Source organism: Malaclemys terrapin, chromosome 1, assembly GCF_027887155.1.
Source record: "Malaclemys terrapin pileata isolate rMalTer1 chromosome 1, rMalTer1.hap1, whole genome shotgun sequence".
Taxonomy (NCBI): domain Eukaryota; kingdom Metazoa; phylum Chordata; order Testudines; family Emydidae; genus Malaclemys; species Malaclemys terrapin.
Window position 1 is genome coordinate 188,081,615 of NC_071505.1, and position 24,066 is coordinate 188,105,680.

A 24,066-nucleotide genomic window follows, 5' to 3' on the forward strand; every position below is an offset into this window, starting at 1 on the left:
TTGTCCCTGATGAGAGGCAGAAAATGAAGGCAGGAACTCCTGACTGCCCTGAGTTCCAATAGGTTGATGGTCACTTCAAGAAACCAGTCTTCACATCTGCCTTGGAGCTCTCCCTCCCAACAGGGATGCATCCACTGTTACAGTGACTGTCAGGATCACTAACAGGGATGGCTTCCCAGCAAGGGAAGCACATTTTGAACCCTGGTGAGCCTGGCATGCCCTTCCAAGGAAAGGAAGTCTCTCCAGAGGGAGGACAGAGGAACAAAACTAATCCTTTCAATTACTAAACTAAAAAACTAAACTAAATAATCAGGGAGGAAAAAACATCCAAGGCACGCTCAAGGTGGACATACTAAACCTCCATCTCAGGCCAAGGCAGTTGAGAAGGAAGTATAGTTGGTTCACCCAGGCAGCCCTCTATAGCCTTGGGGTGGGGCATGAGATTGTGTAGGGTGCATGCACGGGCTGAACTGACATAGCTAATGAAAGTCTCAGACTGAAGGCATATGCAGTGCATGCACACCTGAAGCAGAGCACCCATAGGGACACTCCTCAAAGAAACAGCATTACTGCACCATAACAATAGATTTTTCTAAACTTTTAGTGAAGTACTCAAAGGCCAACTCAGTGAAGTATTGAAAACACTAATTTTTGTTCAAATTCTACTGGGTGAGGTTTTTATCTGTATTCAGTTTCTTAGACATAGACTTGCGTGTTCTATTTTATTTTGCTTGGTAATTCACTTTGTTCCGTCTGCTATTACTTGGAACCACTTAAATCCTACTTTCTGTATTTAATAAAATCACTTTTTACTTATTAATTAATCCAGAATACGTATTAATGCCTGGGGGGAGGGAGGGAGAAACAGTTGTGCATATCTCTCTATCAGTGTTATAGAAGGCAAACAATTTGAGTTTACCCTGCATAAGCTTTATACAGGGTAAAATGGATTTATTTGGGTTTAGACCCCATTGGGAGTTGGGCATCTGAGTGTTAAAGACAGGAACACTTCTGTAGGCTGCTTTCAGTTAGGTCTGCAGCTTTGGGGCACGTAATTCAGACCCTGGGTTGGTTTTGGAGCAGACGGATGTGTCTGGCTCAACAAGACAGAGGCCTGGTCCCCACTAAGCCCCCACTTCGGACTAAGGTACGCAAATTCAGCTACGTTAATAACGTAGCTGAATTCGAAGTACCTTAGTCCGAACTTACCGCGGGTCCAGACGCGGCAGGAAGGCTCCCCCGTCGATGCCGCGTACTCCTCTCGGCGAGCTGGAGTACCGGCGTCGACGGCGAGCACTTCCGGGATCGATCCAGGATCGATTTATCGCGTCTTAACCAGACGCGATAAATCGATCCCAGAACATGGATTGCCTGCCGCCGGACCCCCCGGTAAGTGAAGACGTACCCAGAGTGCTGGAGTCCTCAGCTGGCAGGGAAAGCAGGGGCAGAAGTAGTCTTGGCACATCAGTTGGCAGTTCCCAAGGGGGTTTCTGTGATCCAACCTGTCACATATACCTCATCTCCATCTTCTGTGATTTTTAAAGTTCTTTTGTTACTATCATTGAGACTTAGTTCAGCAGCTAGGATCAGACCAGTTGCTTTTTGCTGAGATGTGCTCAGCTGGGAAGTGAGACTAGGCTGAAGTTGCACTGCTTTTTTTTTTTTTTTTTTTGTAAAAAAAAGATTGAAGCAGTTGGTATCAGGTAGAAGCTGGATGTGGGAAAAGAAGATTATGTGAGACACACTGCCAGGGTTACCAGTTAGACAGGCATACCAGAATAAAAAAAGGCTAAACACTACCTGAGATACTCTGTGACTTCTGTTTCCCCCATCCTTCCATCTCTATGATTAATTCGTGAATTGACAAGTTGAACTATGATTTAAATAAGTTTCTAGTTGCAGCTATCCAGCAGCAAATGGAGAGAAATGAGTAAACAATCTCACCTGTGGAGGAGGTACTGTTATAGGTGCCGGTATGGGAACAGGCATTGGAACAGGCAATGCTTTAGGGATAGGTGACACTGGTTCATTATGTGTAGTTTCTGCACCTCCATTTTGAGCTACTTCATTTTCAGATTTCTTAGAAATTCCTTTCCACTCTACAGGAAATAAATAGAAGCCAGTTCAGTTGAACGAGTATGAATATTTAGTCACTATCGACTGCTGCTAAGTAAAGCCAATGTGAAGATTATGTTGCAAACAATCAACTAGCTGTCCCTATAAACTAATTGTATGTAAAGATGTTTCTGAAAATCTCTGTAAATACAGACTGTACAACAAGCAGTCACTAAAGCAAGGCAAGTAAAATAAAAAAAAATTCTTCCAATAGTCATTTAACAGCTGATGTGACTCAGTTCTTTGCATTCAGAACTGCTGTTGCATTTCTGCAAAGGATTCTGAAGCACATTAGTGACAATGAAAACAGTGGGATGTTGCTTGGAACAAGCTCTGCAGTCAGTACGCATAATTAGTTATTCCAGGGCAAGGCAAAGGCAGCTTTTCCCTCTGATAATCACCATGTTGGGAGCACTAATATTGTATTACTACTGTGTGGTACAACACACTCCTGTGCAAAACAGAAAGAGAAAAAACTAGTCAAGCACCACTAGAGGAGCATTTGCTATAGCTCCAAACTCATTTTATAATGGAATGAGGACATATTTAGGGGAGGTCCCTATTGCCAATCAATGCTTTCTTAGGCCTTGGCTACACTTGCAAGTTACAGCACTGTAAAGCCTCCCCCAGCACTGTAACTGACTCCCCGTCCACACTGGCAGGGCACTTACAGCGCAGTATCTCCCTGGGAACATCGCTGCAGGTACTCCACATCTCCGAGAGGAATGTGAATAACAGCTGCAGCGGAGTGGCTACGACTCACAGGTGTGAGTGTAAACGCTTGCAGCGCTGTACTAATCACCTTGTCATGTGGCCAATCCTCTCCATTGTTGTGACCGGCTGCAGGAATGTGGAAGTGCTGGTTTCAAAGCTCATACCACAGAGAAAAGCAAACAGTTTGCAGCTTACTTTGAGCGAGTGAATGAATGAGCAGGGGGCTGGGAGTTCGGAACTTGCAAAATAGAGAGCTGACATGCTCCAAAAAGCACTCTCTCTCCCCCACACTCCCTGTCACAATCCACTCCCCCACCCCCGTTTCGAAAAGGACATTGCAGCCACATGAATGCTGGGATAGCTGCCCATAATGCACCGCTCCCAACACAGTTGCAAATTTTGCAAGTGTGGCCACACCACTGCGCTGGCAGCTGGCAGTGTGGACAGACTGCAGCGCTTTTCCCTACTCAGCTGTACGAAGACAGGTTTACCTCACAGCGCTGTACAGCTGCAAGTGTAGCCAAGGCCTTAGAAACCAGCAGAGAAAAAAGCAAGATGGATGAGGCAAAAAACTACCTGGAGAAACAGCCCAGATATTAAACACAAAAAAGAATAAAACAGCAACAGAAAAGACAAGAGATTTAGAATGCCATTCTTGATGATGGAACACAAGTGTTGATTTGCTATCAACAGAAATGCTGCACTGAGATGAGACTGAAATAGTGGCTGAGATGATACAAAATGCCTGAAATCACTTAGGTTACTGTAAGTAAAAAAATTTGAGTAAAGCCAATGTGAAGTCTATCCCAGATTATCTCTGAATAAGCTTTCACATATTATCGCTCATTTTAATGCATTCTTGGCTTTTTTGCTTATTAAAAATTGGATAGAACAATGAAGAATGTTGAAATAACACTAATCGGCCACTGAAGTTTCTCACACACATCAATGGCTAAACTGTTAAAATCAACAATAGTCTAGTGTTCCATATCACCAGTTCACAAAAACAGACACAATAACTTCCAACTTTAAAATAAGTTTTGGTCACATGGTTATTTTATGCACTTCTTAAAACACAACAGTTAGTAATGAAAGTTATCGTTAGCACTTGTGTTGAGCCAGAGCTTGGTAATTCCCATTAAGTGGTTTACCACGATATCTATCACTATTTTCTTATTGTAAACTTAACAAAACTTGCATTTTCAGTACACGTGTACACATACAGAAGTCTATGCGTATAGTTTAGGTCAAGACAAATACAATATTTCTATACAATCAATATTAACATGTTTGTAAATAACAGATTTCTATTGAAACAAACCATTCACAGCTCTAGTTAAATCAACCCAAAATAATTCATTTGAAGGTGATTTAAAAAAATTTGTGTATTTTACCTGGGCTAAGAGTTTCATTGTCCAACATTCCTCCTTCACAAAAACTTTCAAGGTCTTCAGGCTTCACTTTGTCCCACGGTACGTAGGTAACACCTAATTCTACATCCCAATACTGCTTATAGTCTGGTTTAATTCCTTTATTTAAAGCCCACGCAATCTTAAGGGGGGAGGGAGAGGGACAAAAACAAAAAAAAAAGGTCAGAGCCCAACTGCATTTTAACTTTTTTGTTCAGTACTCAAAAAATATGCACTTAAAATTAAACAGCATTCAGCATCACAACATAGGTCAGGAAGCAACAGAAGGATACTGTGTCCAACCGGAGCTGCAGGAGAAATTTAGGCAATTATAAATACTGGAATTTAATCAGATTGTCTGGGCTAATTCTTCTATATAATTTTGTAAAAGATGCTATAAGATTTTGGTTTATTTTAAATGATCCCAAATGGTCAGCACTTCATTTCGGTGTCATTCAAGAAGACAGCACCGAACTCTCTAAAACGATATTGGGTCACTGATTTAATATTGATTCAGATGAAAGAATGCCACTACTGAATCAGCTTCACTTTATTTAGTACTTTATTTTCTTTGAGGGTTTCTCCAAAATGATTACAAGACAAAGGGAATTTAAGACAGGCACCCTTTTGTCAGCTTAAGAGAAACCCTTGTTAGTGACCTGGAAGAGAAGAAAGGATCCAAATTCCATCAATTTCCATATACCAAATTCTCACCAATAACCAAACTAAGTAGGGCATTCACCTAAGTTACTGAACGTCATGCTATATATAAAATATTAAATTTAAAGATTACGGTAAGTTTTAAAACTGTTTGAATCTATTATAAAAGTTTTCAAAGTAGTACCTTTATAGATTTCTGATTGACTTTGAAGTTGCCTCGGCTCAGTTTTTGTAGGGCACGGTAAGCATCCTGTCTGTGAACCATTACAATATAGGCACATCCTCTAGGCGGTATCATCTGTTACAACATGTACAGGAACAACATTATTTAAGCTGCTACACTTGGTAAAACAAAAGGTAACCAATGTATTATTAAACAGAAGTATGCTGAAACAACAGTCTTGCATGTCAGGAAAACCTCTGGATGAGTTAGAGGGCATAAACAGATCTAATACTTATTAGTGGATATCCTTTTAAACTAATATCAAGACAGACATTAATATTTATCCATCTAAAATTCCTGTTTAAAGAGAATGTAGCCTGGTAAACAAGGAGGCAAGTACTTATGCCACAATGTAGATATTCCATGTGAGGGAACATGCTGATGAAAAGTACTCCATCCTGAATATGGCTGAGAATAGCATATACAGATGTTAACTCCAAGATCATGGCATTTTTAATGGTTGCAGGAGACTTTTTTCTCAAATACATAAAGCACTCTGTTTTTGTTTTTCTAAAAACTACAAATTGCCACCTACACCTCTGTTTTCAGTTTTCTCTTCAAATGGTTGTAATCGTTTTAAGAATAGTCATTTTTTAAAATCTAATTTTACAAAGCTACCTCTAATTTGTTTTGAGGAATTAGAGGTAGCAGAGAGAAACTACAGCCAAATTATGGATTTTTATTTTTTATTTTTTAAGTTTCACTGCTAGTAGGACCATAAGCTATATCAAAATAACAAAAAAAAATTAAGAGAGAGACTGCTGTAAGCTTAAAGGAAGGGGAAGAAAAGTGTACTAGCAGAGTATTACATAAACAAGGTTCTGCAATCAAGGGGTCTCCACACAATCAGGAGAATGGAGGACAACAGCTGTGCAGCGAGCATCCTGCAGCTAAGCTCCTCATCCACCATCTTTCACTTGGGTCTCCTCAGACAAAGCATGGTGCTCATGAAATCGGGGTTCTCTTCTGGGTTAACCCCAAGAATAATGGTGCTTTTAAAAGCAAGTGTCTTGTAGCAACCGCTTCATATTTTCCACAAATCTAACAGTGGCAATAGTTCAAAAAAGATGATGGTATAGAGAAAAAGGTAAGTGTTGATCTTGGGAATGAACACTAAAACAAAGTTGTTTTAAATAAATGAGTTGTTTATAAATAAAAGGCCTCTTTATAATAAAGGCCTATCATGACCTTTGCTTGTATTTCACTATTTATACTCACATTTATAGATTCAATCGGGCCAAACTCCTCTAAAAGACTTCCAACATCCTGCTGAGTTGTTCTTTTGTCTAGTTGTCCTACCCAGAGTGTAGTACTACAAACTAGAAAAAAAATAAATTCTGACACATAGGACTTTACTATTAGCACTTTTAAACTTTACTTTTGCAATATAAAGGCTTGCGTTAAAATGGCCATTAAAGATAAACTGAAGCTTTTTTTTTGTTAAAAGAAAAATGTTTATAATTCAAGTATTTATAATATTACAAAATAAATAGCTTTTAAAACAGAAACATTTGAAAGTTATTTCCTTTTTTCTTACCTGCCAGGAGCTGAATTCAGGGTTCTGTTTAGCCATGACTACATACAACCATTGTTAGAATGTATACAGAGATTTCAAAATTATAAATAAATGCTTAATTGACTTGGAATTTTAAAGAGTCATGAATTTTAAAATTCGTGATAGAAAGTGGAAAAAACTTTTTTTTTACTGCTGTGTCAGTGCAGACCTGTGGATTTCCCAACAAATTATGGTGAATAAACCCCAACAAGGCAAATACTGACTCCCAGTGTTTCACACTTTAATTGCAGGCCAGGGTGACAGATTCTAGATAGGTGACAATACATATATGAAAGATCTTGCTAGCAAGGTGGTATCTGGCAGGCACAAGATAAGAGGCCTCCCTTCCAGCAGTTAGGATAAATCAATTAGAATGGATGACAGATCCCTCCTCTTAAATGGTTCCCTTCTCTGGTCAGTGTGTTTAAATTTATTACAATTAACTTTGTTCTTTAGGTTGAAAATGGAACAGAAGTAGTTCAAAATACAGGCTTCTACAACCACCACTCCAAAAGTAAGTATGGCAGAATTTGACTCATGGCATCTATCCTTTTCCACTCCCCTGCAAGTAGGTATAGAATGGCTAACCCTAGACATCCTGGATCTCCCAGGGGCAACTGACATGACAAAGAAATTGGGAGAGAGACTGGAAAAGCAGCACCTAAACACCTGAGACATTTAGTAGGTCTTTTCACCTCTAATAATAAAAACATTTGAAAGTGTGCTGCCCAGACGTGTCTGGCTAGTCAAGAAGTCCCTCATTAACAGGCAAAGTAACCCTGCTTCAGCCTTTATCCACAGATATCAAAGAGGATAGGTCTTCTCCTGGACTAACACTAAATTCAAGGTCTCTTATTTTGTCTACTGAATCCAGGAACTACTTCATATCCCCAGGGAAAATGTAGAAAAAGCCTCCATATTTCTTTAATCTAGAAATGTAGACAACACAAGGTTCAGTATCAGCTCCCACATCTTCCACGCCAAAGTCCTTCGATTCAGACAGATCTACAGTGCTGAACAGTAGAGAAGAGGAACCAGGCTGCTCAACTCATCAAGGCACACAGTGTGAGAATTGCAGATTTCTTGGGAGAAGCCAAAGAACAAGACTGGGTGCAGACTTAGCTTCCCTCTTTACACAGCCTGAGGAATCCCAAGGTATAGAGGTATTCAAATAAGGCTACACTATCGAAGTATAATAGGACCCACAAAAGGGAGATGGCATGAATTCACTCAAACAGCTTTGGAGTAGGAGGAGAGACGAATCCCACTATGGTTTGGGATTGTTTCTTCCCAGGATGCATCCATGCACACCGCAAAGCCCAACCCAGATGACACCAAGCTTAACCCAGGCAATCCTTAGCACTGAGACCGACATGGAGGAGACTCATCCCTTTGTCTGGCCTTTTAGATGGCCCTTGTAGAGGAAGAGGCAACAACCCTGGCACAAGAGAGTTCCCATGATATTTAGGAGACCCAGTCTTCATCTGAGGAATTGGCAACATCAGGAGATGCATCTGCAGTTTGAGGACATTTCCCCCTCTCAGATCCAGGTCTTTGTTTTTGTTTTTTTTCCTCACCTCAAAGTTCCTCTTATATTTGATGGTAGAGATCAGAGGGAACCCAAGGTCATCTGACAGCCCAGGTCTAACTGCACCAACAGATGAGACAGTGGCACAGCACCATTGTCAAAAGGGAATAGCAACCAAGTCAAATCTAGGACCACCATCAGCACTACTAAGAAGTCAGCTCTCGTGGTGCTGACACATTAGAATCTCAAGCAGCATGGATGACTTTCCAGCATTGAGAGCAATCTGGCACCAGCACTTGCTGAAAGTGCATTGTCTGAGGCTTCCCATCAGTCAAAGATTTCAAGGCCAGACGAGAACCATCATGATCTAGTCTGACCTCCTGTGTAACACAGGCCATAGAACTTTCCTAAAATAATTCCTAGAGCATCTCTTAGAAAAACATCCAATCTTGATTTTGGCATGTTTCTGTATGAGTTATTTCATTCAGACTAAGGCAGCAACAGTTAAAGCAGCAGTCCCTCCTCCCTCCTCCCCCCCGTCTGTCATAGTGACCACACAACACGCAATGAGGTCAAGTGTGGCAGGCATCATTAGATTGCAAAATACTTGGGTCTTCTGAGAATGCTCAAAAGTGATTTTTCACTCATTTATAATTCGTCCACAAATCTCTCAAACCTATCAAAGGCATTGTGCCTAGTTAAGGGTTTTAGAAGCCAAATTCTATGTTTGAAATTTCAACTGTTTTAGGTGTAAAATTTGTCTGGAATTGTAGCAATTTCTTCAGCCTCACAGAACTCAAACTGCTAAAAGAAATTTCCTCACCTTTTCACAAAATTCACCTGTTTACAGAGAAAATCTTGAGCACCTGAGAAATGATGCTATAATAAGAACCATTTTGCACTAAAGCTTCCTTTCCTTTGAAAGTAAAATCAGCAAAGGAGAGCACTCACCACTAACAGTTTCTGATTTGATTTGAGGAAGGCCTTTTGATCTGCGTTCTCTCTCTTTTTCTCGTTCACGCCTTTCCTGCGACCGAGATCTAGGAGAGTGTCGGCGCCTATCCCGGGATCGGGAACGAGAGCGACGATGACGTGACCTTCGAGATCGAGATCCAGACCTCGATCGTCTCCTTTTTGGAGATCTAATTTTAAATAAAAATATTAACATACAATGCTTTGTCTAAACACACAGTATAAATATCTATTTGACTCATCGGGAGTGAAAGTTCAACAATTGCGTTTTTAAAAACTTTGAAATCAAGCATTAGTGTGTGTACACACTAGACATTTATACTTAACAGTACATAGTGTATCCCAAATAAGTATTTATACCAACTGTAAAAACTTAAGCAACATACTTTATCTATACTACAAATTTATTGTAATTTATTATTCTTTCAACTTCTGAAAGTTGAAAGAAAAGTGCTCTATCACTTTTATTTTACTCTTGTATTATGGCACTAACTCCAATATCTATTATATCACATAATGTACTTGCAGCTATAAGTGAGGAAAACTTTTCTTACAAGATGACAACTAAAAAATTAATAGAAATGTCAGTGAAAAAGACGGTTACCTACCTTTCGTAACCGTTGTTCTTTGAGATGTGTTGCTCATGTCCATTCTAAGTAGGTGTGTGTGCGCTGCGTGCACAGTCGTCAGAAGGTTTTTCCCCTACTGGTATCAGGTCAGTCCAGGAGCCCCCTGGATGTCAAGGCCCTGAGCTCAGATACCCTCCTGGCTGAAGTTATCGTGACTAGGAATGCCACTTTCCATGAAAGGTACAAGAGCAAGCATGTTGCTATGGCCTCAAAGGGGGACCACATTAACCTGGAGAGTACCATGCTGGTATTGGATGGTGAACTTGAGAGTATAACCTGTCTAGTCCCTGAAAAGGCAGCCCACCATCAGGCTAGTGAACACCAATCAACCGTCAACCCCCGGGTGGAGCGCAGAGCTCGCCGTCAGTTGAACCTTTAAGGATGAAACCACTAGACCTAGCTGCTTCAAATGCAAGATGAGGGGTATTGATTGCTTTCATCAGATGTACTCTTCTGCATCGCCCAAATCAAAAATCTCTTCCACTTGACCACGTATGTAGCTCTAGTGGATGGTTTCCTGCTGCCGAGGAGGACCTCTCTTACAGGCTCTGAGCATGTCAACTCCATGGGGTTTAGCTATGAAGCTTCCATGCCGTGAGGTGGAGAGAGATGAGGTTGGGATGCTGGATGCATCTGTGGTCCTGGGTGATTAGGTTTGGCACCAAAGGCAAGGCGATCAGAGTGGCTACCAACAGTTCCAGGAGCGTGGTATACCTGTGTTGACAGGGCTAGGCTGGAACTATCAGTATGATAGACACTCTTTCCCTTCTGACCTTGAGCAGGACCTTGTGAATGAGCGAGAAGGGTGGGAATGCATAGACCACATGGTTCTTCCAGGGAAGGAGAAATGCGTCCGTGATAGAGTCAGGGCTGTGGTTCAGGAAGAAGCAAAACTGCTGACACTTTCTGTTGAGTCTTGTCATGAACAGATCTACCTGGGGAACCCTCACTGTTGGAAGATGCTGTTCATGGTGTCCGGGTGAATGGACCACTCATGGTTGTGGAAGGACCTGCTGAGATGGTCCTCCAGCTCATTCTAGGATCCTGGAAGTAAGAGGCCTCCAGGTGTATTGAGTGGGCTATGCGGAAGTCCCACAGCTTGCGGGCTTCCTGGTATGGGGAGAGGAGCGTGCTCCACCTTGTCTGTTTATATAGAACATCGCTGTTGTATTGTCCATCATGACTGATATGCATCTACCTTCCAGATGGGATTGGAAAGTTTGGCAGACTAGGCAAACCACTCTCTGCTCCCTGACATTGATGTGAAGTAAGAGCTCTGCTTAGGACCAGAAGCCTTGAGTCCTGAGGGCCCCTAGATGTTCTCCCCACCCAAACGCTGATGTGTCCGTGAAGGGCACCCCTGTGTATGCCACTTGAGGATTGAGCCACCATAGGAGGGACTCTATAACCAGAGGTGGGAGCGAAACTATCTTGTCCAGATTGTCTCTGTTTGGTTGGTACACTAACGCCAGCCACGCCTAGAGAGGCCTGAGGCGCAGTCTTGCATGCTGAACTACATATGTGCAGGCGGCCATGTGACCTAGCAGCTTCAAGCAGCTCTGCATCATCGCGGTGTGAAAACGCCTGAAGTCCTCTATGATGGAGCAAATGGCTTGGAAGCGAGGCTCCAGTAGGAATACGCTTGCGTGAGTGGAGTCCAGGATTGCTCCTATAAACTCTCTCCTCTGGGTAGGGGATAGGGTTGACTTCAGCACGTTCAGCAATAGACCCTGTCTATCAAAGGTTGACCATGTCAGGTTTACATACACCTCTACCTCCACCCTGGAGTGGCCCCTGACAAGCCAGTTGTCAAGGTACGGGATCACCTGCCGTCTCCTCAGGAAAGCTGTGACAACTGCCATGCACTTGGTAAACACCCGAGGGGCTGCTGACAGGCCGAAGGGGAGGACTGTAAGATGAGTGCAGTTCACTACGAACCTGAGGAACCTCCCGTGGGACAGGACTGTCAATATATGAAAGTATGCGTCCTTCAAGTTGAGGGCAGCATACAAATTCCCCAGGATCCAGGGAGGGAATGATGATGGCAAAGATACCATGAGAAACTTCAGAAACCTGTTGAGGTTTTGCCGGTCAAGAATGGGTCTGAGATCCCCTTTGGCTTTCCATCGGGAGTAGAATTCCTTTCCCCATAGCTCCTGAGGAACCTCCTCTACTGCTCCTCAACTTAGGAGCATTTGCACCTCCTGTATAAGAAGTTGCTCGTGAGAGCGGTCCCTGAAGAGGGACGGGGAAGGGGGATGGAAGGGAGGGGAGAAACAGAATTGGAGAGAATATCCCAATTCTACTGTGCACTGCATCCAGCAGTCTGAAGTTATCTGGGTTCACACACAATAGAAGTGGGATAGATGGTTCAAGAAACAGGGAGAGGGATCCAGGATGTGGTCTGGTGCATCGCCCGGGTGCACCCTCAAAAGGCATGCTTGGAACCGGAGGGCTGCCTCACCAAACCCTGGCCTTGGTTGGGTGGGAACTGGGGAGGCCTACATCTATTGTTCCTGCCCTGCTTCCTGGAGTAGTCCTGCCTAGGCTGCGTAGGATAACAACACGCGGGAGGCTGGGGCTTAGAGCACTTTCTGTGTGTGGCTGGTGCACACAGCCCCAAGGATTTCAATGTTGCCCATGAATCCTTCAGGTTATGGAATTTGGAGTCCATCTGCTCTGAAAACAACCCCAAGTCTTCAAAGGGCAGGTCCTGTATTGTTTGTTGGGCCTCTGGAGGGAGGCCTGACACCTGCAGCCATGAATTCCTCTTCATGGAGATAGCGGAGAACATTGTTTGCGTGGCCAAGTCTGCTGCATCCAGGGCAGCCTTCAACAGGGTCCTTGCCAGTTGGGGACGAAGGGCTCCCTCCATGAGGAGATGTTTAAGTATGAAGTCCCTCTCTTTTTTAGTGCTAGGACGAAATCCCTTGCAAATCCCACACCAATTTGTCTGATGGGATTCCCCAGGCACCTCAAACAGGACTTGTGGGGATCACCCTTTGGCGTAGGTTTATCGCAGGTCCCGCACGGCTTGAATTCTTGGGATTGAGGCATGCTTCGATCCCTGGGAATGGGGAAACAAATGGGGGGGGGGGGGGGGGAGGAACTAACTAAGCTAACCACTACTAAAACACTAATTCTACTCTATTTATAAATGCAATAATAGGGGAATGCAAGAGAAGAGACACGCAGCTCCAATGACCATCATGGGTGGTAAGAAGGAATTGAAGTGGCGGTCAGCAGGGCCCTATATGCAGCGCCATGAAGGTGCAACTCCAAGGGGCACCGACCCAACAGGTACCATTAAGGGAAAAATCTTCCAATGACTGTACACACGGCATGCGCACACCTACTTGGAATCGACATGAACAAGCACTTGAGGAAGAACAATACTACTTTACACTATTATTTAAAGCTAAGCAAACCAAGGCCTGACAGGTATTTCAAGGTAATCAAAAAAAGGTAAAGTGCTGCAAAGGAGTGGCCCTGGTAATTTAGTAGGCAGATTTGCCACATAAATACAGGTGGCTTTTAGCCACCATGGAACCAGTATACCAGGATTCTGTTAGGATATGCTGTCTGTCTTTCTGATAGGCAAAACCTACAACCCACAAAATCATTCAAGAGCCTATGGATCTTTTTGCAAATATAGTGTTATGAACTCTAGAATCCTGGTACAAATTAAATAATGACATTCTGTCTATTTAAGATTTCTCCAGTAACTGCAAAGGGAGAAGTTATTCTTCACTTCTACCAGAAGAGGAGAAATGTGATGTTGATGGCTCTGAAGGACTGTCTCAGTCCACTCAAGTAGTTACTGCATTTCAGAGATATAAGAGTGATTCCTATGTATCTACTGCAGCTACTTATTTGGCCCCCCATTATTGTAGTATCCAAGCACTTCACAATCTTTAAATGTATTTATCAACACAACACACGCTGTAAAGTAAGGAGGTCATTTTACCCATGGAAAAGTGAGGCATAAAGATACTAAGGACTTGTCGACACCAGGAAACGTACTAACATAGTTATACCACATATCCTTTGTGCATACTCTTATTCCTGAATAAGTGTGTCCACATAGGGATTTATCCTGCTATCTCTATAGTGGTAAAATTATACCCGTAAATTTCCCAGTTTAGACAAGCCCTTAGTGGCTTGCTCAAGGTCATGCAGGAAGACCAGGGAATGAATCCAGGATCACCAAGTCCCTGGCTACCACACTAACCATAGGGCTATCCTTCCTCAACACACAGACACTTAGTAAAGCACTTTGAATCCTTTTGATGAGATATGCTAAAGTTAAATATATATATGTAAAAAATATACATATATTACCATTGCTAGAAAAAATTACATTAACTTACCTTGATGCCGATCTAGATCTTGATTTTCTGTTATCAGAAACATGTCGTTTAACTTCCTGAACACAGGGCTGTTCCACCTCCATATCCTAAAATACCCCACAAGTTAAACTACTGTAATTACTGCAAGTATTAATTTTATTCCAGTTTGTGACTAGACTCAATTAGTCTACCAACAAGTTACATGAAATTAAATTCATAGTTAGATATCTAGAATCAAAACCATGATATGATTTTGTCCAAAACACAGATTTTACTATTTTATTCACCAGTGCAAAAAATAATAATAAGCACAATACATTTGTAATAAATACTATTACTATGTCAACATTTTAAAAATAACTCATACAAAACTTGTCTTCAATTTTTAAATTGTTGATTTTTCTCCACACGTAGTTAATTTCAGCATGTTATGTTATTAGGTATAATAAATGTTTCTATAGTAAGAATGGGGTATGAATAACTAATGACAGTCAAGCTAAAAAAAACCTTTGATGATTTTTTTTAAAACCTACTGTTGTTACAAGTAATGTCCAAAGTCACCTAGTCTGTGTCTCAACAATGTGTTCCACAACAGTATGCCCTAATAGTAAAAGATATTAGCTCCAACTGCCAATTCAAATTCTCCACTTACAACTTTTTGTTTGAACATTTTCTTTTAATTGAGCCCCAAAAGATTAAATCACTGGCAAAACAAGGTGTGCACGAAGGGACATGCCCTCACTCTTGTGGGAGGAGACTAACGAGCTCTTCCGGGCCTGTTCAGCACAAATGAGGCACACCTACAAGGCTTGTCCTGCCTGGAAGGGTGAGCTTAAAAAAAGAGAAAACCTGCCACAGGAAGAGGCAGTGAACAGGAGGAGGACTGTTCCACCTCAGAGACTGCTGATAGCAGAGACAGGCCAGCTGAGAGGGAGACAGTGAAACTGCCCCCTTACAAAGCAGCACACACCCCCAAAACGAGGACCTGGAGGTAGCCCCCATTGAAAGACAACAAACCTGCTGACAGACTAAGCCCAGAATCTGAAGCTGAATCCAGAAAGACTGCCTGATATCCAGGCTACTTTTGCCTTTGTTTTCACACAGATTCTCCTCTCTCATAAGGGAAAGAGAGGGGAGAGGACCTTTCTTTTGTCTGTTTTACTCAGAGAACTCCTCATGTGCTACTAACTGGGGGAAGGACAAACAACTGGAAGTGGGGTCTGGAGGGAGCCCCTACCCCCCAGTCTGCAACAAGGAAACTCTGCTCTGAAATGTCTTATGAGACCCAATGTGGGACTCCCCCTTCCTGCAGACTTTAAGCAAAGTTATACAGGGTGGATTATGGAGATTGTATATGATATAATGGAATGATAGGAGAGTAGGGGGGAGTGACATCCATATTTTAAGAACTTGAGGTTTAAATGCTTAACACTTTCTCCTCCCTCTCCATTCAAAAGCAGGGAGCATGACTCCATCCTGCTCTTTCCCTGCCTCCCAATCTTCCACCATCCTCTCCATGTTCCTTTTCTCAGACTTTTTCTACTATCAGGTCTCTGGTCAGAGATCCCTACAGGGAGCGCAAGGTGTCATTTCCATGAATTGGGAGATTAAATGTTATCAAGCAACCACAGGCCCAGTCTCTCATTTTTCAAAGGTAAAAAATATATATAATTATGTTCATCTAGTCTGGCCAATTGAATGAAGTCACCTGCCTTTCTCAGAGCTACAGGAGCAGCAAAGGTCCAACTTATTGATGCCTGAAGCAAATAAATTGATCAGCAGAGTCCCCAACTCTTGGAAGACTGACTCATTCTGCAGCTCAGTTTTCTCTCCCCTGAACACTCAGCCTGAAACCTTAGTTTTGTCAGAACATATGAAGCTGAAACTAGTTAAGTCAAAATGTGTTCCACAACAAGACGGGGTAGATCTCACCCTAAATCACAGAGGAAGCAGTTGTGAGGAGCCAACTGCCTACAATCCCAGATAATGGATGCTCCTCTTGAATTCTCATGGGAACTATTTTTCTTCCCATTTGCACTTGATCAGGCAGGCAACCCTCGTAAACCACACGGTAAGAATTTTAGACAGACGTTTTCCTCACTCATGTTGCTAGATTTGTTCCATCTTCTCGGGGACTGAAAAACTTCAGTGAGGAAGGTGATCTCTGAAGAGAGACCGGGCACTGATCTTATCGACAGAAGAAATGCCTGGAAAAACCTACTGTAAAGGACGGTCCACTCAGCTGTAGGTGAGCAATAAATCATCAATTCCAGATGAATGGCTTGCCAAATAGTTGCAACAGGGTGTCTGTGTAGTCTCTGAACCAACTGTTCAATTTGTCATTGTATTTTTATTATTTTACATGATTGTAGCACCTAGGAGCCCCAGTCCTGGCATTGTAAAAACAATGAACAAAAAGACAGACCCTGCTCCAAAGAGTTTACGTTTAAGTCTGCAGGAAGAATGACCCTTTCAAACTGTGTGCAGAACCTGAACCTCGGGTGTGTTAAGTCCCACAAAAATGATAAGGAGCATTTGTCCCAGATGATCATAAAACTGTGTTGAAGAAATGGACCATTCTCCAGGAGTTCTGAATCACCTTCTGTCTGCTACAAAACCTGAAGTGGTTGTCATCCAAAGGACTGAAATGTATATACCCTCTTCTTTGAGGAAGGTAAATACGGCCACTAAAATCTTGGGAACAAACATGGAGCTGACAAAAAAAGCCAAGGGTGGGGGAGAGGGAAGAAATATTGAAAATGGTGATGATCTCAATAATCACAGGTACTAGAAACATGACAGATTAATGAAAACAAGCAAATACAGGATTATTTTTATATCTACACAACATAAACAACTCCTTTGCTGGATGTCCTGAACGAAGAAAAAGGGTCACCATCCACAAGCAGGCATCTTACTGCCAGAATTTACAATTTACAGGAAACAGGACCAGGATTGGGACGGACCCACATCATTATTTTTGGGAACCAAAGCAAATCTTAAATATCAAACTGCCTCTTCAAAGGTTGGGGCAGGTGAAATCGCATACAGGGACAGATGGTGATGAACCAAGTCCTAAAGAGCTTCCCATTTGCTTGGACTGAAGGGAAGCAAATTAGGGACATGAAATTTGGTTAGAGGGGATAAAAATGTGGTAGTCACATTGCACAATGTCCCAAACACACTGGTATCCCAAGTGGATTTAGCCCAAACTGACAGAAGAAACCTTCTCAAGCTAGCCCTGATAGGGAGGCAAAGTCAGAATCAACACTCTGACTGCTCAGTGGCTCCTAAGAAGTACGCTCTCTTTCTCTCTCTAGCAGAAAGAAAGGATTGTTTCTAGCATTTGCCAGTACCCTAAAGTTCTTAGCCTGAAGAAAGCAATCATTTTTGTCTTTGTGCACAGAAAGCTTGTTCACATTCAAGGCCTCAACAATCTACTTTTTGTGATTATAAAGGGAGCCTGAATCAGATAGATTCTTAAGATAGCATATGTCCCAGGACTGCAACTGAATGTATATCCTGGCTATTGTGGTGGAACAGAATAAAGAGCATGAAGAAAATCTTGTGATATCACAGACTGCATCATAAATTGAGAAAACTTAGTATGGATTCCGGAGCCTCTTTTTTGTAATCACATTGTTTTTTGGATCTCCATTTGGATGATTTACTGTCTTTTATTAAAGAAAGGGAAGCTCTGGATGTGACTACACAGGCTATAAGTACACAAGGCTGCTGAGAATGCACTCAATCTTCTTTCAGAGAATGTTCAAGTCTTATCCCTACGTTCTTCAGGGAAATTGCTCCCTCAAAAGTCTTTCACGGATAAAGTCTTAGAATCCATTTTAGAGATGGTAAATTTTGACTTGTTGTGTTTAGGAACTTTATATACCGTACATACTCGTTCATTAGCCCGTTCGTTTATAAGCCGACCCCCCAAGATGGTTAGGTAAAAATAGCAAAAACTGTATGACCCTTTCATAAGCCAACCCTATATTTCAAGGGTTGGCAAACTTTGGCTCCCAGCCTGTCAGGGTAAGCCGCTGGTGGGTCGGGACATTTTGTTTACTTGGAGCGTCTGCTAGCATGGAGCCCCAGGGCTCCATGCCTGCAGACACTCCAGGTAAACAAAACGACAAAGTATTAGATATTCAATTAAATGATTCCATAGAGTTTAAAATCATCAAATTTTGATGTAGACCCCCGCTCTTTGATGCGTCACTTTTTTTTACCAAAAATATTTGGCTTAAATTACCGTATATACTCGCTCATAAATCAGAATTTGCTCACTGATCACTTCGTAGAAGGAACCAGTCACTTTAAATCCACAATATCCTCCAAAACCTCTGAGATAAGGGAAACTATCCCTTAACTACTATTTTTCATTTTAAGGGGAATTTCTTGGAATTTTTGAGTCTGCCTCTTTTTCAAATATATTGTTAATCTTTAAAATGAGCTCATTAGAGTCAGACTGATATTGCCGCAAGGACTTTGAGGAGAGAGAATATTCCTGCAGCTTGATGGGGGTGGAGGGAGAGATGAAAAGAGATAAATAGACTGGCTGCAAGATCCAAATCCAAGGCTTTTCCCAAAGAGAATCAGGAAAAAAGTAAGCATTGCTTCTGCTACACAGAGGCAGAACGCTTGTGGTGCAGTGTCTACTGAAGCACTTTCGCACCTAAACTTCTATCGAGTGAGCTGCCTCCATGAATGTCTGTGGGCATAGTCGCCTTCAGTGATCTGACAGATTGCCTGTTAGTGCTTTTAAACCACTAGGAGCCTAAAATTGTATTGGATGGCAAGAGTCCTCACCTGCTGATGTGTTTTCTGTATGTGTGGTTCACTCTGTACTGGGAAAGGAGACTGGAAAGTTTGCTGCACTGCTGGTGTTGGTGGTATCACAGGCTGAGTCATGGGAGGAAACTGTGGGGTAGGTAGAAGTCCAAAACCTGGCATTTGTCCATTAGGAGGGAGCGGGATCTTTAGGGGAGGGGAAACATTCATTTTCAGTCTCAGTGAAAAAATTGCTACTTCAACAATAATAAGCTTGGCTTGATTAATGGAAAGCTGCACATATTTTGCTCAGAGCAGCACTGCAAGTTTTATATGAAAAAAGCACATATATACATTAACTCTGTGTGTTCATACATACATTTATATATCTCCCTAGTTGTGTGGCCCCTTTCAAAACTCAGCTGAAAAATTTAGCATGCAATATGTCATTAGAATATGTAAAATACATTAACATGCACGCACAATGCAACTTAGTTCTAAACATTTTCTACTCTAGGGGACTGACAAGGCTCTGATGCTGCAAACACATTTAATTTTCTATATGTAAGTACTGCAACTGAAGTCAATGAAATCACACATGAAATTATGGATGTGTATAAGTTGTTTACCAAAGCTAATGGTGTATACAAACATTATTTCTTCATTTTTAACAGATTTCCTTCCAGTTCCATGCATCAAAAATATTCAATGATTCCATATGAAGAATAGACATTCTAAACACGTATTAATAAAAGTAACAAATTCCAAAGGAAGTTAATCTCAAAAGTAATTCAAAGCTACCTGGTGGTGCATTGGATCTTGCTGCATTCCCATCAGTCGTGGTTGAAATGGGTCTATATTTGGGAGCTGTGGATATACCGGCTGCTGCATACCTTCTCCTGGAAAGCCACTAAAAAACAGATAATTACTCTGCAGCAGCAAGGTAATGTTAATATGTAAACATTCTGTTTTTACATTTAAAAATCTCATTGCTGCTTCAAATTTAGATAAAAATTTAGCTGAAAACTCCATAGAAACCAATCATCCAATTACAGGTAAAGCTGGAAGTGATTTCTTTAGTTAAGGCTACCTAAAACTTTGCATTACAAGATCCCATTTTCAATGATAACTTTGCCAAAATTTAATCATCGAAGCTGAGATTTTTCATGCCAGGTATCTCTCTCAGGCTACACCCATGTTTCAGCAAAAAAGGTTCAACTGTTTGAGAATGAGGTTAGAGAAACATTTTGCCCATGTTAAAAAAAAAAAATCTTACAAATGTTTTGTTGAGAAACTCTAATACCCTCACACTTTGGAGCAGGACTTGAAGTTTGGCCAAGGGAGGTTGGGGAGAGAAGAGGGATAAGTGTCACACTGGGATCAGAGAAGTGCCTTTTGATGCCTTACTCAGTAAACAGAACAGACAGTGCTCAGGAAATTAACCAGATATTCATAGTGAATAAGAGTGTTATAGAACCCTTGTCTCTTTTGTTGCAGACGTTGGAAGGTGTGTAATGAATGGAAGTGTGAAAAACTGGACTCTAGCCATGACTCTGCCACAGATTTCCTTTGTGATATAGGGCAAGTCACTTAAACCAAACTTTTCAGTGTGAGTTCTCATTTTCTGTTTGCCCAACCTGAGACAGCTGGGGCCGGATTTCCAGAAATGCTACATACTCAACTGCAACTGGAATCAATGGGAGCTGTGTATTAAACATTTAACGTGCTATAAATACATTAACTGCACTGAAAAAAAATCAGGCCCAATATGGCCTCAAGAGGTACACCCAATATTAGTGGATACTTTTGATAATTTTGGTCTTAATCTTTATGTGCCTTAGTTCCCACCTTTAAAATGGGGGCACTACCACCAATTTACTTCACATGGGTGTTGTGAAGAGAAGTTCATTAATATTTGTGAAACATTCAGATGCTATGGAGACGAGCACCATAAAAAGAGCTTATGAGGAAATTAACAATTCTGCATTAAGTGCGGAGTTTGGGTCGTTTGTGACAAATAAGACATGAGGCCACATATTCAATATTTTTGTTTAGCTGCTTAGTAACTACCCATTCATTGAGTACCATGCACTCAAGCCTGTGCACTGAATGAGGCAGGGCCATTACAGGCAAAAGTATGTAATCACGTAATTAAAGACTACCACAATGTGTACGCACAAAGGGGCCAAACTGAAGTTGCATATGAATTAAGGATGCACTTAACTCTGAGTGCTTAAGGTTGCAAACTCAATTTTCTTTTAGCAATTCTGTGTTTCTTCCACAGCCAGTAAAGCAGTCAAGTTAATTTTATTAATAAAAAAATGCCTTGAAATATCCAGCTTTAAAAAAAAAAAAAAAAAAAAGAATCTGAAATCTTGCACCTATAACTAGATGAGCTGTTAAGATAACCTACAGAACAGATTCTTCACCCAATTCTGTGACATGCCAAACTCTTACACAGTACCATTTAAATAAAAATAACATAGTCAAACAATCATCAATATCTAAACTTGCAGACTTTTTATTTCTATATTGTCATAACCTAGAATTTTAATTTAAGCTTTCTTGTATTCATATGAATCTTATTATTTGGATTTTACTACGCATCACAAAACTTACAATGGTGGTTGAGAAATGGAAGGAGACGGAGCTGAATCCTCTTTCTTTGAGTCTTCTACTGCTTCTGGCTCATCATCATAGTCAAATCGATCTAGCAGCTTCTGAAAGAAGTTACATTGAGCGAACTCCACTTTCCTCAATATTTTATAATGAGCAGCTAAAATATTTCTATTACATTAAGGATATAAGTGTCTTGCTATAAAATTTTAGCAACTCTGGAAACTTAAGGCAAAAGATATTTTACCCAAGGAGCAAAGAAAAAGACAGTTACCTTTTTTTTGTAACTCGTGCTCTTCGAAATATGTTGCTCATGTCCATTCCATTGTAGAGGTGTGTGCTCGCCACATGCACTGGTGCCAGAAGTTTTTCCTCAGTGATATCTGTAGGGACCGGCTCTGGTGGCCTCTGGAGTGGCGCGCGCATGTCGTGGTATATGGGGCGCTTCCAGCTCCCCCCACCCTCAGTTCCTTCTTGCCAGAAACTCCGATAGTGGAGAAGGAGGGTGGATCATGGAATGGACATGAGCAACACATCTCGAAAAACACTAGTTAAGAAAAAAAGATAACTGTCTTTTCCTCGAGTGCTTATTCATGTCCATTCCATTGTAGGCAACTCCCAAGCAGTACCACCAGAGGAGCAACACAGCTCTGCCAAATCCAGTCACCTCTTGCTTGCTGGGTGATGGCGTAGTGCGTCATGAACGTGTGTACCAAAGACCACGTCGCAGCCCTGCAGATGTCCTGGATAGGGACGTGTGCCAGGAAGGCCACCAAGGACACTTGAGCCCTGGTCGAGTGGCCTTCACTATAGGTGGTGGCTTGGCCTGAGCCAGCTCATAACAGATCCAGATGCAGGTGGTGATCCAATTCGAGATCCTCTGCGAGGACACCGGGAGACCCTTCATCCTGTCCACTGTGGCGAAAAAGAGCTGGGTCGATCTATGGAAGGGTTTGGTGCACTCCAGGTAGAATGCTAGAGTGTGCCGGACACCCAAAGCGTGTAGCCGCCTCTCCTGATTGGTTGAGTGTGGCTTCAGACAGAACACCAGGAGGAAGATATCCTGGTTCACATGAAAAGGGGACACCACCTTAGGCAGGAAAGCCAGATGAGGTCACAGCTGGACCTTGTCCTTGTAGAATACCGTATACGGAGACTCCGAAGAGAGGGCCTTAATCTCAGATACACACCTCGCCACGGTAATGGCTACAAGTAAAGCAACTTTTCACGACAGATGGGAAATGGAACAAGAAGCCATAGGCTCAAAGGGTGGGCCTTTGAGCCTAGAGAGGATCAGGTTGAGGTTTCATTGGGGAACCAGGTCCTAGATTGGTTGGAAGAGCCTTTCAAGGCCCTTTAGGAACCAGACATCTCATGCGAGAACACGGATTTGCTCTGAACACATGGGTGAAGGGCCAATATGGCTGCTAAGTACACCTTGATGGAAGAAAGCGCAAGGCCGTGGTGCTTTAGGTAGGGCAGGTAATCCAGGATGGACTGCAGAGACAACCGGGTTGGGAAGATGCTATGCTCCGACACCCAGCAGAAGAACCGCTTACACTTTGCCAGGTAAGTCGCTCTGGGGAGGGCTTTCTGCTTTCCAAGAAAAGCTGCTGTACCTGACTAGAGCAGGCCTGTTCCTCTGGGTTCAGCCATGCAGCAGCCAAGCCATGAGGTGAAGAGAGGGAAGGTTCAGGTGCAGAAGCTGACCAGGGTCCTGCGAGAGTGGGTCCGGGCAGCTGGGCAGTGGCCATGGAGCAGCCACAGCCAGATCCATGAGTGTGCCGAACCACAGCTGGTGAGACCACACCAGGGCGATCATAATGACTCGTGCCTTGTCCCTTTTGATTTTCAATAGGACCCTGCTGATCAACGGAATTGGCGGGAATGCATACATCAGATCCCCCGCCCATGACAAGAGAAAGGCCTCGGAAAGGATGCCCCTGCCGAAGCCTTAGAGAAAGCAGAACTGATGACACTTCCTGTTCTGTCTGGTGGCAAACAGATCCATTCAGGGAGCCCACCACTTCTGGAAGAGCATTCCAACGACCTCCAAGTGGAGCGACCACTCGTGGTGAGAGAAAAAGGACCTGCCTAGGCGATCCACCAGCATGTTTTGGACGCTGGGAAGATGCGAAGCTTCCTGGTGGGTCGCGTGCTGGATGCAAAAGTCCCACAGGCGGAATGCTTCCTGACAGAGAGTTGACGAGTGCATTCCCTCTTGCCTGTTGACACAGAACCTCGAGGTCACGTTGTCTGTCAACACCTGTACTACCCCAGCAGACAACTGTAGCAGGAAGACACCACAGGCTAGGCGGATGGCTCTGTCATTTCAGCAACCGGTAATGGCTCCTTGGACCGGTGGCTCAAACCACTGCAGTGGTGCCATACACTGGGAGAGCGGCTCGGGCATTCCCGTCACCAGGGCTGCGGGAACAGGTGCCGCACCTCTGTGGGTCTGCGTTGTTCCACTGGCGATTGCCTCCTCGAGACCGAGGAGCGCTGCCTGGAGTCCAGGGACTG

At 42.6% G+C, this 24,066-nt stretch overlaps 1 protein-coding gene across 2 annotated transcripts in view; it reads right to left on the reverse strand.

The window, feature by feature from the left end:
• SCAF4 (SR-related CTD associated factor 4) overlaps nucleotides 1–24,066 on the reverse strand; it is a 74,601-nt gene that overhangs the window by 20,143 nt on the left and 30,392 nt on the right. Inside the window, exons 8-16 of one of the 2 annotated variants that reach the window (XM_054047972.1) lie at nucleotides 21,547–21,644; nucleotides 19,729–19,837; nucleotides 18,967–19,134; nucleotides 14,176–14,261; nucleotides 9,156–9,346; nucleotides 6,340–6,440; nucleotides 5,083–5,196; nucleotides 4,224–4,380; nucleotides 1,945–2,099 (exon numbers count right to left, since the gene is read on the reverse strand). In XM_054047972.1, coding sequence (XP_053903947.1) covers nucleotides 1,945–2,099; nucleotides 4,224–4,380; nucleotides 5,083–5,196; nucleotides 6,340–6,440; nucleotides 9,156–9,346; nucleotides 14,176–14,261; nucleotides 18,967–19,134; nucleotides 19,729–19,837; nucleotides 21,547–21,644 — 1,179 coding nt within the window. Of the gene's footprint in view, nucleotides 1–1,944; nucleotides 2,100–4,223; nucleotides 4,381–5,082; nucleotides 5,197–6,339; nucleotides 6,441–9,155; nucleotides 9,347–14,175; nucleotides 14,262–18,966; nucleotides 19,135–19,728; nucleotides 19,838–21,546; nucleotides 21,648–24,066 lie in introns of both variants that reach the window. The other variant, XM_054047964.1, reaches the window with a different exon arrangement.